The sequence below is a fragment of the Alligator mississippiensis genome, chromosome 7 (genome assembly GCF_030867095.1).
Source record: "Alligator mississippiensis isolate rAllMis1 chromosome 7, rAllMis1, whole genome shotgun sequence".
Taxonomy (NCBI): Eukaryota; Metazoa; Chordata; order Crocodylia; family Alligatoridae; genus Alligator; species Alligator mississippiensis.
In genome coordinates, this window is record NC_081830.1 from 38,743,828 (window position 1) to 38,761,200 (window position 17,373).

The 17,373-nt window shown below is 48.8% G+C and overlaps 1 protein-coding gene across 7 annotated transcripts in view; it reads right to left on the reverse strand.

Moving 5' to 3' along the window:
* The window catches only part of NGEF (neuronal guanine nucleotide exchange factor), a 90,941-nt gene that overhangs the window by 4,054 nt on the left and 69,514 nt on the right, over window positions 1-17,373 (reverse strand). For all 7 annotated transcript variants that reach the window (XM_059730873.1, XM_019486087.2, XM_019486088.2 and 4 more), the window contains 6 exons: window positions 15,638-15,712; window positions 12,827-12,916; window positions 10,619-10,782; window positions 9,462-9,617; window positions 2,438-2,517; window positions 15-119 (listed from right to left, as the gene is read on the reverse strand). In XM_059730873.1, coding sequence (XP_059586856.1) covers window positions 15-119; window positions 2,438-2,517; window positions 9,462-9,617; window positions 10,619-10,782; window positions 12,827-12,916; window positions 15,638-15,712 — 670 coding nt within the window. The remainder of the gene's footprint in view (window positions 1-14; window positions 120-2,437; window positions 2,518-9,461; window positions 9,618-10,618; window positions 10,783-12,826; window positions 12,917-15,637; window positions 15,713-17,373) is intronic.

The following is a 17,373-nucleotide window of genomic DNA, read 5'->3' on the forward strand; positions in this document are numbered from 1 at the left end:
CATGTTGCCCTTACCATCATCGGCCTTGTCCAGGATGTTGAGGACGTCTGCCAGTTCCAGGGACAGCTCATCTGGCTGCTGAGCCACGTAGGGATGGACACACTGTATCTGCGGGCAATCTGACAGAGGAGAGAGAGAAGGTCACCTGGCTGCTCAGTCCCATAACTACTGTATGCGGATGATAGTCAGATGGGTGAAGAGCCTTCCAAGGTCCAAACACCAGAATACCTTGCAATAAGGGCAGCAGGTTGCAGACACACGACACCTATGCTCCAGAGTAATTCAACTTTTACTCCATGGTAAAAAATGGAGCAGATGAAAAATGTACAGCCTTACACCAGTGTAAACTATGTCACTGAGGTAATACTCCTCCTCAGGAAGTGAGGAATAATTACAGACCTCATGTACCTGCCGTGTTCATGCAGCTCTAATTGATGTTATACCAGGTTAGTTCCTTTACTCAATGCAAATGGGATATTATTAGCTCCCCAGCCAGCAAGTGGCAAAGCCCTGTAATAGCACCAACTGCAGACACGTCCCTCTGGAAAGCTGGTTGTGTTTCCATTCTAGACATCCGTGTGATTTTACTCTAGAATAAAAATCTGAGGTAAACTGTCCTGGGGTAAACTTGTCATGTGCATGTACTCTGTGACGGAGATTTCTGCATCACATCTGGTTTTCATAGCGCTCCCACTGTGTGATATCTGAGGTGTGGTAAGATGGAGGGTGTTTCCTTTCCTGGGTATATAGAGTTGGGAATCGGCAGGATACCTGCGTGGCTGCTCTGGGCCATGCGGTGAATTGAGATTCATAAGTTACCAGAACTACAGAGGATGCAGTGTCCCTGCTGAGGGCATTCATGCCAGCTTGAGGAAGGGAGAGGTGACCTCAGCTCTGAGACTCATGAAGCCCCAGGAAGTAGCCCACAGCTCAGTCAGAAAGCTTTGTGAACAGCTCCACAGCAACCAGCTAGGAGACACTTTGGAGAGGTTGGGCTAGAAAAGAAAGGCCTGGGCTGCAGCCAGAGCCAGCTGCTTTAGATAGGCCTGAGGAATCCCTGTGCCCCTTGCTCAAACTCCAGAGCCGTAACGGGGTGAGGGCAAGGAGGGGACTGATGTGTGGCCTGACCAAGTGGCTGCTCCAAAGTGGACCATTCTCTAAACCTGGTTCTCCAGAGCAAAGAGCAAGTGAGGGGAAGAGGACCCCCCCCAATGCAGCATCCTGAAAAAGCCCTGGGAGTTGAGGCAGGTGGGAGGGAGCAGTGCTGCTCACAGCTCTGAGGTGAGAGGGGTTTAGGAGTGAAAGCAAGGACAATGCTTCCCTCTGCTCTCATTCTTCTTCTTTCTGGCAGTCCCCCTGTTATGCCAGATGCTGCCCAACAGCACAGACTGTGCAGGTCCTGCTCCAGGGAGCTCCCAGTCCCACAAGCAGGTTGGCTAGGGGTCATGCATGCTGCCCCCCCTTGGCTCACAGCATATCCTGAGTTCCCTGTTACTGTCCTAGCGGAGGGGGATCTTTGGGAGTGGCAGTGCCCTCGGGCCAGGGGCTGCTGACTGAGTGCAGGCAGGGCGTCCCACACGCAAGGGGCAGAGCAGGAATAGGCATGGGGAAGGCTGTGTAAGCAGCAGATGCAGCAATGAGGCTGAGGCAGGGGCACAACTGAACACTGAGGGCAGAGCTTAGAAAGCAGCTAACAGGGAGCTTGAACTTAAGGGTGTTCCAAGATGGCGTGAACAATAGCAACAAGGTAGGCAAAGATGATTTTAATGGTTACAGTGTCTAACAGGGACAGGAGAGGGCAATGTGTCCCAAGAGGAGGGTGCAGTAAGCTAGCTGGGAGATGAGGGGCCTGGAGGAGCAAGGATAGAGAGTGAGAGTGCAAGAGAGATGGGTCATGCTGAGGAGGCAGCAGCAGGATGAGGAAAGTGCATGGATTTGTGGAACAGGGCAAGGGAAGCATGAGACCAGTTCTGGTTATGGGCTTGAGGGATGGGGCATAAGCAAATGGTGGTGATGGCAGAAATGAGGTGGGGCTGGCTAGACAGAGGAGAGTGCTGGAGATCTGGGTGTGACAGACTCAGGAAGAACAAAGAGGGAGAGAGCCAGACTGGGGGGGGGGGGGGGGGTCTGAAGACTGAACTGGAAGTGTTTGATGGTAAGTGAGATTGCCAGAAATCACAGCTGGTTAGGGAAGGGGCTGTGAGTAGAGGGAAGGGGATAGATGGAGAAATTTCAATAAAAGGGGATAAAGAGAGGAGTTTGAAAGGGAGCTGAGCAGTCAACTTCACCTCAAAAAGTGCCTGTGCTGGGTGGAACTGGGATGCTTTGAGGGCCTGAGCTGCAGCATCCCCAAAGGTCCGGATCCCTGGAGAGGGGCGAGCTTCAATGCAAGCTGAATGACTGACCCTCCCTCCCTCCATTGCTCCATGTCTCTCACCTACAAGTCTTGATGTGAATGAAACAAACTTGGTTCTCCGGTTGGGGGCCAGCGAGATCATCCAGCGCTTCATCTCGCTCCTGTGATGAGAGAAAAATGGTGCAGTCATGAGGGTGAGATGTGGGCTGTTCCAGATGCAGTGTCATCTCACCACCAGCTCCACTTGCCCTGGCCTCCCCACCTGCCACCTCCAGCACCTTGCTCCTCTGCTCCAGACACTCAGAGGCTCTTGGGGATCTCAGGGGTTGCTGGAACGAGCAGGGTCCAAGAGCCATCACAGGGGAGCTACATGGAAACACTCTCCTTGGTGGCTGTGCAGCCATCCTGAAGGCCAGCTCAGCAAGATCAGGTGGATCCAGGTCCCCTCCCTCCACCTCCCCGCACTTCCCTTGTCTCTGGTCCCAGCCAGGGAAGTATGCAGCCTGTATGGTTTCCTCCACCTCTGACTTCCCTCTAGCATCAGCTCTAGACAGCTCTGGGTAACTTGCAGAGACAGTCCCCTGAGTAGCTGGCAACTCTCTGTGCCGTGGGGAAGGGCACCTGCTAACATGCTCCTCTCATTGCCTCTTTCTGGCCATCTGCCTTCCTGGAGCTGGAGGCATTGCTGTTTTTTCCTGATGACCTTGCATTGTAGCTGCTGTCTGCCTGAGTGGAGGGGGTGCTCCCTGCCCCTACCTTGCTTGATGGGATGAGGTGCAGAGTCTGATATGCACAAACTTTCCCCAGGAGTACAGATTATTTAAGCAGCCCCTCCCAAACATCCAGGGCGAGGTCTGTTCCCTCTTGCTTGCTCTGCTTGTGGTGAGTTAGCAGAAAGGGGCTACCTCTGGGGTCTTTCCTTTCATCCCTGCCAGCCATTGGGGACTTTTGCTTTGCTGGTGCACTCCTCCCCAGCTCCTTGTGTTCTCAGCCTACATCATGTGCTTCCCTGACCAGCTCCCTCACCTTCTCTCCTTCCCCTTCGTGTCTCACTCTTTCTGCTGCCCCCCAGTTCAGTTACTCTGGCTACCCTTGTTAAAGTAGTTCCACTGCCCGTAGTTTGTTGTTGCCTCTCCTGCTGCCTCATTTCCCTACTATCTGATCTCACTTCCCCCCTCACCCCACTGCTGTACCAGCTTCGTAGTGAAGTCAGCATGCTCCCCAGCTTTTGCCTGTCAGATCTTGCCACCTGTCAAGTGTCACTCATCCGTGTGGCACTTGTGCATTTCCCCGAGTCATTTTCTCCCACACGCTCTTTAGAACGTCACATGTGACATCTGTGACATTTGGAGGCCTCTCTGGCTCCAGGGACAGATGCTAGGCTGTTCCCCATTGACCTGTCAGGCAGGAGGCCTCCATCTCCTCTGTCTCTCTCCTGCTTTCTCTTGGTCCCTCCTGTGCGCTCTCACAGTTGTCTGTACCAACTGGCCCCTTTCCTGCTCTACAGCCCCCCACCCATCAGGAAACGCCTGCTCCCCCTTCTACCCCCTTTAAACTAGGCTCACCGGGGGGAGGGGAGTACGAGGGCAGGGGAAGCTGTGGACCACCAAACCATGTGGCACCCACAAGGACAGCCCAGCCTGAAGAAGGAGAACATTGGGAACCTGAAAGCCATGGGGAGGCCAGCACTACAGAACAGGTAAGGAACAAGAAGGTAAGAAACAATGGGCCCCATGGGACTGGGAGCGGGGGGGCAGCAAAGGCACCAGTCGCAGGGCTCAAGTGCCTATATACTAATGCTAGGAGCATGGGGAACAAGCAGGATGAACTAGCGCTCCTGCTTGCACTAAACACCTATGACTTAGTGGGGCTAACAGAGACCTGGTGGGATTCATCCCATGACTGGGCGATACATATTGAGGGCTATAGATTGTATAGAAAGGACAGGTCGGGGAAGAAAGGGGGGGGGGGGTTGCACTTTATGTCAGTGAGCAATACACATCAACCCTCATCAAGACAGAATCCGAGGTTGAGGAAGTAGAAGGATTGTGGGTTAGGCTACATGGGGGGCAAGGAGAAAGGGATTTGGTGGTAGGGGGTCTGCTACAGACCCCCACACCAAGGGGAAGAAATAGATGCGGGGCTCCTGAGGCAACTCTCGGAGACCATAAAAGCTAAAGAGGCGGTAGTCATGAGGGACCTAAACTACCCGGACATCTGCTGGGAGACGCAGACAGCAAGGTCCCATCGCTCACGCAGGTTTCTAACTTGCGTACAGGACCTCCACCTGACACAGGAGGTGCATGGTCCCACAAGGGGGAATGCCATACTGGATCATGACATGATAGGGGACCTCCAGATCGGTAGCCATCTGGGAGACTGATCACCTTATAATAGAATTCAACATAAGACGGCGAGTGGGTAAGGTAACTAGTAGGGTGAAAGTGCTAGACTTTAGGAAAGCTGATCTCATTGCACTCAGGCGATTAGTCAAGGAAGCACTGCAGAGTAGGAGTTTTGATGGGATGGGTGCCCAAGAAGGGTGGCTGTGCCTAAAGGAAACGATCCTTTGGGCACAAAGCAAGACGATCCCCGAGCGAGGCAAAAGAGGGAAAGGGGCCAGGAGGCTTCCATGGCTGACCAGAGAAATCCAGGGCAGCCTAAGGGCCAAAAGGGGAGCACATAAAAAGTGGAAACAGGGTGAGATCACTAAAGATGAATATACCTCCTCTGCTCGTGCTTGTAGGGATGCAGTTAGGCGGGCCAAAGCTACCATGGAGCTGAGGATGGCAACCCAAGTAAAGGACAACAAGAAATTGTTTTTTAGATATATTGGGAGTAAAAGGAAGGCCCAGGGAGGAATAGGACTGCTGCTAAATGGGCAGAAACAATTGGTGACAGATAGGGGGGACAAGGCTGAACTCCTCAACGAGTTCTTTGCCTCAGTGTTCCTAAGCGAGGGGCACGACAAGTCTCTCACTGGGGTTGTAGAGAGGCAGCAGCAAGGCGCCAGACTTCCATGTGTAGATCCTGAGGTGGTGCAGAGTCACTTGGAAGAACTGGATGCCTTTAAGTCGGCAGGCCCGGATGGGCTCCATCCGAGGGTGCTGAAGGCACTGGCCGACGTCATTGCAGAGCCACTGGCGGGAATATTCGAATGCTCGTGGCGCACGGGCCAAGTCCCGGAGGACTGGAAAAGGGCTAACGTGGTCCCCATTTTCAAAAAGGGGAGGAAGGAGGACCCGGGCAACTATAGGCCGGTCAGTCTCACCTCCATCCTTGGTAAAGTATTTGAAAAAATTATCAAGGCTCACATTTGTGAGAGCCCGGCAGGACAAATTATGCTGAGGGGAAACCAGCATGGGTTTGTGGCGGGCAGATCGTGCCTGACCAACCTAGTCTCTTTCTATGACCAGGTTACGAAACGCCTGGACACAGGAGGAGGGGTGGATGTCGTATACTTAGACTTCAGGAAGGCCTTCGATACGGTATCCCACCCCATACTGGTGAACAAGTTAAGAGACTGTGACTTGGATGACTGCACAGTCCGGTGGGTGGCGAATTAGCTAGAGGGTCGCACCCAAAGAGTCGTGGTAGATGGGTCGGTCTCGACCTGGAAGGGTGTGGGCAGTGGGGTCCCGCAGGGTTCGGTCCTTGGACCGATACTCTTTAATGTCTTCATCAGAGACTTGGACGTGGGAGTGAAATGTACTCTGTCCAAGTTTGCAGATGACACAAAGCTATGGGGAGAAGTGGACACGCCGGAGGGCAGGGAACAGCTGCAGGCAGACCTGGATAGGTTGGATAAGTGGGCAGAAAACAACAGGATGCAGTTCAACAAGGAGAAATGCAAAGTGCTGCACCTAGGGAGGAAAAATGTCCAGCACACCTACAGCCTAGGGAATGACCTGCTGGGTGGCACAGAGGTGGAAAGGGATCTTGGAGTCCTAGTGGACTCCAAGATGAACATGAGCCGGCAGTGTGACGAAGCCATCAGAAAAGTCAATGGCACTTTATCGTGCATCAGCAGATGCATGACAAATAGGTCCAGGGAGGTGATACTTCCCCTCTATAGGGCGTTGGTCAGACCGCAGTTGGAGTACTGCGTGCAATTCTGGGCGCCACACTTCAAGAAGGATGCGGATAACCTGGAGAGGGTACAGCGAAGGGCAACTCGTATGGTCAAGGGCCTGCAGACCAAGCCCTACGAGGAGAGACTAGAGAAACTGGACCTTTTCAGCCTCCGCAAGAGAAGGTTGAGAGGCGACCTTGTGGCTGCCTATAAGTTCATCACAGGGGCACAGAAGGGAATTGGTGAGGATTTATTCACCAAGGCGCCCTCGGGGGTTACAAGAAACAATGGCCACAAGCTAGTAGAGAGCAGATTTAGACTGGACATAAGGAAGAACTTCTTCACAGTTCGAGTGGCCGAGGTCTGGAACGGGCTCCCAAGGGAGGTGGTGCTCTCCCCTACCCTGGGGGTCTTCAAGAGGAGGTTAGACGAGTATCTAGCTGGGGTCATCTAGACCCAGCACTCTTTCCTGCTTATGCAGGGGGTCGGACTCGATGATCTATTGAGGTCCCTTCCGACCCTAACATCTATGAATCTATGAATCTACCCTTCCCAACTATGACTGTTAGCTTCCTGGTGCTTTCCTCCAGCTGAGGACCCAGCTGCCATTCTCCATCCAAACACTGAGCCGAGTGGGAGGAGCTGGGGGCAAAGACCACTCAAACTTTTCAGAGCTCCCCCCTTAAATCGTCCCTGGTACTTTTCCCTCTGGGTTCTCCACAGCTCTGCTTGGGGAAAGGCAGTTTAGCATTCAGCATAGAGCTTCAAGGATCCAAAGTATGATTTTTGGAGGGGCGAGGGGTGGTGGTCATGCTGCAAAAGAGAGAGGGAAACAGGTATGGAGGCAGCATGACAGCCCAGCCTACTTCCTGCTCTTTCTGAAAGGCAAGTGTTCCTCCTAGCTTCTCAAGATTAGACAACTGCAGGTCTTGTGAGGAACACAAGCAATTAAGGAGATGGTCTATTTCCATAGCTGCCCTGTTGGAGCATTTCAAGGACAGATTTTATTTGTTCATTTACACACTAATATGGTGTGCTAGGAGCAGCAGAGCTAACCAGGATAGCCACCAGATGGCTGCACAGCATGACTCCATTACCACAAAGCCGCGTACTATTAGTAAGTGCAAAAAATGCATTAATGCAATTTGCACACGCACAGAAAGACACTCCAAGTTCTGGCACCTACAGCAGTCTTTGCTCAGCACCCCTGCAAATCAATTGTGTTTCATGGTGGTGCCTATGACTGTCAACATTTATACTTACAAAGTGCCTGAGTTAGTTACTGGGAGAGCCCACAACTATATGTTTTCTGGATTGTGGCTTTAATGCCTAAATTGAAACTTAACCTGTAGCTATATCTGCGCATTTAATTATCCTGAAATTTCCTCCAAGGAAAAGACTGTCAAGGGAACAAAGATGACAGAAGTTGACAGTGGTGTGGAGGTGTGATCACCAGCTTGTTTGAATGTACGAACAAGCTGACACGCCAGTGCTAGGAAGGTATGCTCTGACTGGGAATACAGGACCTGAGAAGGGGCCACAGCACAACCAGTGAAATATGCTGAGATCAGCCAGGATAAGTGTATGCTTGCCTTCCCCTCAACAAGATCCCCATGGGCTTTCCCTCTTCCCCCATTTCAGAGACCCCCTTGCAGCTCTCGCTCGCCCATGTTGGGGATTCTGTGCTCCATCTTTCACTTTCCCTACCCATGCCAGGGGCTTTGTGAATTCCTATTCCTTGATCCTCCCCATTATCATTCATTTTTTGCTCTCTGATTTGGAGTTCAGCCACGGAAGATGCTGACATCTCCAACTCTCCTGCAAGGAAGGTCAGAGCTGGGGGGTGTACTGGCTAACATCACCTTAGTTCTCTGCTTGCCAAGCAGCAGTAGAGCCTGGCAGGTGCTGCTGAGACAGCAGACAGAGAAGCTGCTGAGTTGAGCACAAGTCGTTGCCATGCTCTACAATGAGAACTTTGCAGAGGCCCAGGTGATGGGAAATGGAAACTTCATTCCATTCATTCAATGCAGCTGTCTTCTCTACCAAAAACAGTGTAGTCAGTGGTACTGGATAAACCAACCCTTGCCTAAGTGCAAGCACTATCCCTTCTCCCTGGCCATGCACCTCTCTTGGGCACAAGATTTGAGGTGCCCAATGTCCCTGCCAGCATAGCATCCCTGTTACTCACCCTGAACAAAAGGAGCCTGCAGGAGCTGAGAACAGCAACTGTGCTGGTTGCTTGCTCTCACCCTGGCCCTGTGGTACTACTGGGTAGATCAGTGTGCCAGCCTGAGCTGGAAATCTGCTCTGATTGTTGTTAAACAACATGGTTTTTAAACTGTTGGGCTTACGCTTATGCTTCCACTGTCTGAAGGGGCAAATGACACCAAGTAAATGTTAAAACACTGGCTATGCAGGCACCTGTGCCTGCAAAGCCCCGCACAGTGGAGTTTGGGTTCACTGAGCAAGCTGAGGGCTGTCTTCAGCATTGGGGCTGGATATGGGAGAGGATCAAGAACAGAAGCAGGACTCCTGCATTCACCTCTAAATAGAATGTCCCTGTAACTGCATTTGAGCAGCAGGGTATACAATGAAGGGGTTAGTTGCAACTGAAGGGATAGATGGGTTTTGTCTTTAAAGTGGTTTGAACCTTAAGGATCCATGTCAGGCTGCACCAATATAAATCCACTGCAGGGATCCTTGCTCACCTCATTTACTCTGAAGTGTCAACCAGACAGACACTTTCCTTTGAATCATTCCTAATCATTGGCCAACCCACCTTAGAAATGTGAGTGCATTGTCCACAAGGATATTGCAAATAGCTTCCTACAGGAAACAAACTAATTTAGCTTTATGGTGGATCCCTTGGGCCGTTGCTATTCGTGGAGAAACTGTGGGAGGGGGATCCTCCTATATTTAATTTTGGTTTGACCTGCTGGAGAAGACTCTGATGCCAGATAGGCCACACTGGCAAACTGGTTGGAGGGGACTAGGCAGGTGTTGCTGATGGGATGACAGCATTTTTATACTCACTGGGATGATGCCTTTAGCATGTAGCTAACCTCCCGATCATCTGCATTCTCCAACAGCCTCAGGATGAAGACATTGGCCAAGCTCTGTCCCTGGTCTTCTAGCTCCTCCACCCGGAGGAGACCGCGGGGTGCTGAGTCAAACACCTGGTACTTGTCACTGCAGTGGTAAGAGAGGGAGGAGGGCTCATCAATCAGGCTGGGAGAGGCCTGGGTTCCCCTGTACAGCACTCCGATGAGGTCCGAGAGACAATTTCTAGAGATGATGGGTTCCTTTCTTGCCTGCCATCACACGGTCACTCAGTGGCTCTAGGCAAGTCATGTGATCTCTGTCTCAGTTCCCCTATGAGAGAACGCTTCCTTACTGGGGGCTGTAAGGCTTCATTCATTCACGTTTGTAAAATGTGACTGTTTTATGGATACCAACAGTAATATGAGCACAGTGTTTCCAAGCACGCAGACGCTATGGCAACACATATATTAGAAACACCTGACTGGACAGATACTCTTCCCAACAAGTTGTGTTAATGTCACAAAGATCTCATTTTCTGGCATCTCTGCTCTTTCATTTGTAGGATTTCATTAGTCACAAGTTGCATACTCCTAGCCAAGACTGGGAATTCTCTCCCCAGATAGTGTTACTTTGTGCAATATGCAATCCCTAGCCTCCAGTATGGATTTATCCACACATGTGTGCCTGCACCTGCCACTGAGCCTTTCCCAACTGCTCAGACAAGTCTGCTTTACTTAACATTTTATTGGCTTAGGATATTCTTCAGGAGAGCAAGGCAAACTTCCAAGAGTCAAATCTTCAACTTATGTAGCTCCACTGAAATCAGTGGTGATGTTCTCATCTCTAACAACAGGATGCCCAAGCTGAAATTTATAATGTTGCCACAAGTTCTGTGAAGGTTGGACTGCCCTGAGAATGGGTCTGCAGCTTATTAATATGCTTAACTCATAACACATATACACTATAAGTAGCCAGAGAGACCTTTGGGGAGTCCCTCTGGAAGGAGATGCTGTGATATAGCACCAGGTGGACTGATGCACTTTAGATGCTATCTGGATAGTCCTAGGTCAAGAGATATACTTGGTCAAATCCATGGGGGATAGATGCTTGGGAGGCACATCTGTACAGTGCATGCATATCAAACTCACCCAGGGATCTGCCGGCAAATTACCAGCAGGTCATTGAAGAGGAACAAGTATATTTCTCGAAAGAGCTTCTTGGTGCGAAGTGTGCGTGATGTTTTCGGGCCGTTCATTTGTTGCAGTTCCCCCTGTTTCAACAGCCAGCGGGAATGAGAGATGATGGGCACAGACTGTGGGGATAAAACAAAGATCAGCAGAGCAGTCATTTTCACAGGTTAAGTAACACAAGCTCCTTTACAGCACATTTAAAACAATGAGAGAAACAGGTTAACGTCAGTGTATGGAGGAGGGCGAGGTAGGCCTCTATCGTAGTGTCTCACTATACTCTGGAAGAACAAGGCCTACATTAATGAAGAAAGTGACCTGCAGTTGCGATACCAGATGGATACACGCAAAGCACTAAGCCTAGCAAGGAGGGATGGCAAAGCCAGGACAATGATTTCTGAATGCTCCTCTGAGAGAGGGAGGAAGAGCAATAACACACCTAAACAGCAAATCTGGCTACTGAAGGGCATAAATGGGATTTAATGGCATGAATGGGCATGAATGGGATTTAAATGGGCATGAATGGGCATTTAATGGGAATGGAATACTTAATTATTTTGTAATGGCTAGTGGGATGTTACAGGCTTTAACTGCTAAAGGCAATAACTTTAAATGAAGCTGGCACAGTGACCTGACAGTCCCATAATGACATCCTGTTTCCAATCACTTATAACTTTTCAATCTATTTGGACTGAAATTTTCCACGCTGGATGTCTGACTTGGGATGATGATTTTTTTGAAGTGTCAGCTGAAACAGTCCAGTAGTTTCAGAGAATGAGATCGCAGAAAAATGTACTCCATCACCCATCTTAATGTTACTACTGTTTTGTTGAGAGGCTCTAGTTCTCCTGTGTTTTGGATCGATGACTTTAAATTTGGCAGCAAGATCAACCTGGTTAGACTCCCTGGATCTTCAGAGAATGTAGTTGCCAAATGCTAACAAATCTTAACTGAGATTTTTCAGAGGCAAGGTGTTTGGACAAATTGGGGCAAATTTTCATAAAGATGGCAAAAGGCACAGTCCTCCCTAATCGAGGTCACCCTTCTGCCAAATTTCAAGTCACCAATTCAAAATATGGAGGAACTATATAACTTTCCAACCAAAACATAGTAGTTTTTGTTGTTGTTGTTTGGTTTTTTTTATAGTGTGGGCAAAACTATGTACTTTTTTCCAGAATCTCTTTTTCTGAAGCTGCTGAACTGTTTTGGGAGGTGGGGGAAGGCAGGGGACACACGAGATCAGAGATTCCCAGAAGAGAATAGAATTTCACAGCTGAGGCAGTTGAATTTCACTCAATAGAAGTACATTCTGCCACTAAGCTTCATTGGTCACTGAATGTGGTTCAAATGGGGCACCCCAAAAATGAGAAACCTGGGACTACATTTGCAGAAGCGCTGAGTCCCCACAGCTGTCCATGAAACTGGCCATGAGCATAAGTTCTAAAACCATTCTAGAAAATCAAGACATTCAAAATCAGAGAAAATTTTTGGTCTTTTATCTCTCAGCACTTCACTTCCTCAGCCATAAAATGGGGATAATGGCACCTTTCCCACAAGGGGCTGTGGAGGTAAGCTCATATATGCTTGTGAAGCACTTGGACACTGTGGTAAGAACATCAAAATAACATGAGAGAAGATCTGTATTTATGTCACAGTTTGCAAGGTGCATTAAAGAAAACCTGAGGCCCCCACACTAAATGAAACACTGAATAACTTGTGAGATGCTGAATGAGGCAAGGGTGCAGTGGGGAGAAACTTATATGTAGTAGTATAATTAGGGTTTGCTGTACACAACAGGGCTGAGTTAAGGTTCCACAGGCAAACTTTATTTGGCTACTTCCTAACTTTTTACAGTTTGACCTTGAACTCTAATGATGTTTACTGAATGTACTGCTGTGGATGTAACATACTATAGGAAGGACTAGCGCCCATTATCATATAAGGCTAACGCAGCTAGAACAGCTGAGTCTAAATTATAATGGAATGGAGAGGGGCAACATCTAAGTGGTACTGAAAGGGAGGGGTAACATGCTTAGATGGATACTCCCCAATACAAAAACATTTCTGGACACTTAATTAAAGGCCGTATGAGTGAATTATTGCTTGTTAGAGCCAAGGGCACTGTGGGCACTTATTATCGCCACAGGGGTTCCCAATCTGTTCTTATACCTTGATCTTAAATTCCAGTTTCTTCTGGATGCTAATCATCTGCTCCGTTCGGCTCATCTTCCTGACACCTTCATTACATGCCTTCACTACCTGGGGAAAGAAAACGAGCCCCAAGTTTGACTCCAGACTGTTGTCTCTTTGTTGCTGCAGCACCCTCCTCCCACAGATTGCTGAACCAAATACAACAAACTTTTCTACACAAGTGAGTGCCACAGAGTCAGCACTACTGTAACGAGAACAAGGGAAATACCACTTGGAAAGCTGTTGGCACGTTTTACCGTGAATCTCTGAAAGCTTTCATGTGTAAAGGCACTGTTGCTAGCCTATGTTACAGAAGTGCAAGATCTGGCTCCCACTGAAATCAATGGAAGCCTTAAAGAGTACAAAAGACAGACAAAATTCCACTCCTAAAACCAAGAAGTACAGTTTGAAATCTCAGTTCTTGGCTGAACATCCATCAGCTGTGGGGGGTCCTAGGCACTGCACAATGCATATGCAGAAAAGAATCACCCTGAGCACAAATTCCACAGCAGTAATAATGACACTGATAATAATCCATGGTATAAGATGACTGAAACTGAACTAACAACAAGTATTGATCACACTTTGCTGTCATTTCCCAGTCCCTTTCACCATCCCTAAATTCCCCTGAAGAACAAAAAGAGAGAGTAGGCTTGAGGTTTCTATTTAGGAGATTAGAATTATATGGCTCTTTTAAACTATATTCAGAGACAGACTAATTCCATTATCAAGCAAATATTCCAGATTCCATAGCAGGTGCAACTACGACAACTGGCTACAGATCACCTCTTCTCCTTTCTCAGCACCCTATCCAAAATGTACACACGTAGTATCATCTGCAGATGGATGTGAAGGATGCCAAAGATTATTTTCAATAAGATACTCTCACCCTTCTGCCAAGCAGTAGCAGATGTTGGGGTCTTGAAGCTTCCTATTGGATGAGATACCAGTAACACTGAGTCTGGTTACATTTTATAGTGAGACTGACTGGCACATACATCAATCCCAAAAGAAGACATGGCCAAAAACAGCATGCAGACAGCATTTTTTTTCCCCAGGGACCTCAGCCCAAACATTAATCTCTGGTTCACATGGAGCACTTCTTTCTCGGGGAATTGATTCCAATTAGAGAGATTAAGGGAGAAAGCAAATTTGTACTTGCCACAGTTCCTCTAAAAGAAAATGTCAGAAAATCAACAAGTAAAAACTTGCTCACAACCAAGCACAAGAATCCATGAGATCAGTAGTGCCCAACCTTTTGGCCCTGTGGGCCAGAAGAGTGGCACAGGGCTGGTCTGCAGATCGGACCCTATGTGTGTGCAGATAGCAGCTGGAACCCACACAGGGATGATCTAGTGTGCAGGTCCACTTTGTCCAACTGGCAGGGCTCCCCATAGGTCTGGAAATCTGGCAGCAGAGGAATGACAATTAATGCTAACACCACTCTCCTGTCTCCAAATTTTCTGACCTGCGGGGAATCCCACATACCAGATGACACAGCTCTGCAAGCCAGATCTGGCCTTTTGCCTGGGGTTGAGCCCCCCTGCATAAGATCATAGGTAATAGTGCCACCTGCTGTCCTCTGACAAAACAAGAGATAAGTAATTAAAGACGAACAAGATCTAACCTCTTACTCCAACTTAAAAATGTTCAAATGGGTCACTTACAGGGATTTATAAACTGCATTAGCAAAATATTGGTAGGATAGGAAGAATGGTCCCCTGTACCATAGCTAACCTTATGACTTGCAACATAGCAGCCCTCTTTGGACTCTTGAGCAAGTCTCATAGGGCCTCAAAAACAACATATACATCATGAGGCACCTTATAAAGATGCAATGCTATGCAGTGTACACTGACATGTTGCTGTCAACAGGATGGAGCTTTGACTTTGACTTCTTTTGAATGATTACACATAGGGCACATTGTGCAACACTCCAGGACAAACCTGAAAACCCTTTGCTTACAAAACCTTCCTCCAGCAATGGTTGAAAGGCTGACACTTGAGCACAGCTTCCAATTTAGAATATTTTTTATTTAAATCATAAGATATGGGATTAATCACAATCCACAAGCTCATAGTAATAGAGAAAGGCATGATCTACTTCCAACCTTTCAGCTTCTGAAGGATCCTACCCCCACAGCCAATATAGCTTCAGAAATGTTTAGAACATCCAAACATTTACCATGCAGGTCATCACACACAGTGTCCCATGTAGGCAAAGAGGTCTCCAGCTCCAAAGATATCACAAAGTGTTCCTCCTTGTTTTGCAAGTGACCCAAAATGTGTAATCCAGCAGGCAATAACCAATTTATCTGAATCTTGCCTATATACTGAACCTTCCTAAAGATCCCCTTGGAATAAGGCTGAAATACAATCTTAAGCACTCATGAAAAGAACTTTGTTAGGAAACTGTTATTCAAGGTCAGACAATATAGTTTTCCCTGCTGGATGAAAACAGCCTGTCTCTCACTCTACTTCTGCTAATTACTCAAATCTCTCCATGGAATCCATCACCTTCAAGTACCTGCAAAAAGAATTTGCATTCCCAGACAGAAGAAACTTTTCTCTCTAGAATCTCCTATCAAACATATATAGAGGCCCTTGTCTGATGAAAATCTCATTTACTAGTTGTTAGCATAGTCTGCTTTTAAGGGAGGAGGAGAAAAATTCTTTGAAATGCGATGGGCCAAATTCATCCCTGAGGTCAGTGGATTGGCACCTGGAATGAACAATGCCCACTAGATGATGGTTACTTGTCAGTCTCCTTACATTTGCCATTGGACTTACTGTTTCCAGCTCCTTGTGTGCTTCAAGGGCAGTGGCTTCCTTCTCAGATTTCTCTTCCACTTTCTTCAGAATATTCTGCAAAAAAAAGGCAAAAGTTATATTCACATCTATCACTCACTGATAAGACAGGGTATTTTTCAGCATTTCTCTCTGGTAATAATGCCGACTTTCTTATGTAATAATTATAGAAAGGACAACGGAATACAGAGCCCTGCACCATTATGTTGCTGGTTCACATCTAACACACACTGCTAGCTAAATGAATGCTGATCCAATCTGACTGCTGTGGAGTGACCTACATAAAAGTAATACAGTGGTTGGTCTTGACCTGTTGCTAGTGGGCAGATATTTACTTAAAATCTACTACAGCTGGCACTGAGTAGAATGCATGTAATCTGAGAATAAATGCAAGCTCTGCAAATCACAGCTGAAGCACAAGGACAAGGCAGTGTGGAGGTGGCTGCTGCCAGACCTTTTCCACGGGTATGGATCTCCAAGCCAAGTGCCTTAACCACTAGGTTGAGAGGGTTCTCTGAGGTGGGTATCCCCCAGTCCCTCCTGTTGAAGCTGTCCCACTTTGTCTTGGTGACTAATCAACAGGGATCCAGGTTTTCTCTGTTTAAAAATAGCAAATTCTCTGATTTAGGAGGGGAGGGGAGGAATCCTGAATTCTCTGATTAACACCCTCCCCTCCACATTTTTCCATTATTCCAATGAAATGCCACTATATATATAGGTATCAGTTGAACATAATGTTTTATTGATATATTTACAATCTTAAAGCAATTTGGAAGTGGACCAGTGCCTTGATTATTATAATAAAAAAAACTCTAAATACCTATATATTTTGGCATTTGATTCTGAGTTTATCATAGAAAATCAAAGCTCCCTTTGCTCCCCAGGATGCAGTTGCAGCTGTCCCATCCCCCACTTTGTGGCACTGAGCAGCCCTGATATGGTGCCCTGCCCCTACCATTGCCCCTCACTCCCAAGCCACAGCCCCATGGCCCTGCTGGTGCCCCTCACTTGCGACCCGTAGCCCCCTGCTGCCCCCAGCAGCACCTGAGCCCCAGCTGCCGCCCATGGGATGCAGTGGCTGCTGCGGCCGGAGTGAAGCACGGAGCCTGGTTCCCCCTCCCCTGTGGGCGACACAGCTGGCGTGGAGCCTGTGGGGTGGGGGAGAGGGGGTGTGGTTACAGGTTGTCCGCTGTGAGCTCTGGGCTCCCCGCCCTACTGCTGTCTCCCTGGGGTCTCCACAGCCCGGCAGGTGACATGGCAGAGCAGAGCAGGGTGGCGAGGCTCGGTGCTACTGCCAGAAGCCCCGTGCTGCCATGGCAAGGCGCCCCCTGCCTGGCCAGCAGTAGCATGGGGCACAACTCCATGCTGCCACCGCTGCTGCCAGGAGGGCAGGGGGTGCCTCACCATAGCGGCGTGGGGCTCCTGGTGGTAGCAGTGAGCCTCCCCACCCTGCTCTGCCCTGTTGCACTGGGTCGCACCTGCTGAGCCGCAGAGCGCCCCAGGGGGAGGGCAGCAGGGGAAGTAAGCCCCAAGCCCACAGTGGGCATCCTGCATCCACCCCCACCTAGTACACAAATCTGGGGGTGTGTGTCCCCCAATGCCCCCTCCCTGGGAGTGCAAACAGCAGTGAGGAGTCAGCCCCCCCAATCACCTCCCAGATGAGCCACCTGTGGCTCTGTCCCACTCCCCACTCAGGCCCTGTGGCCATGCATTCCTGC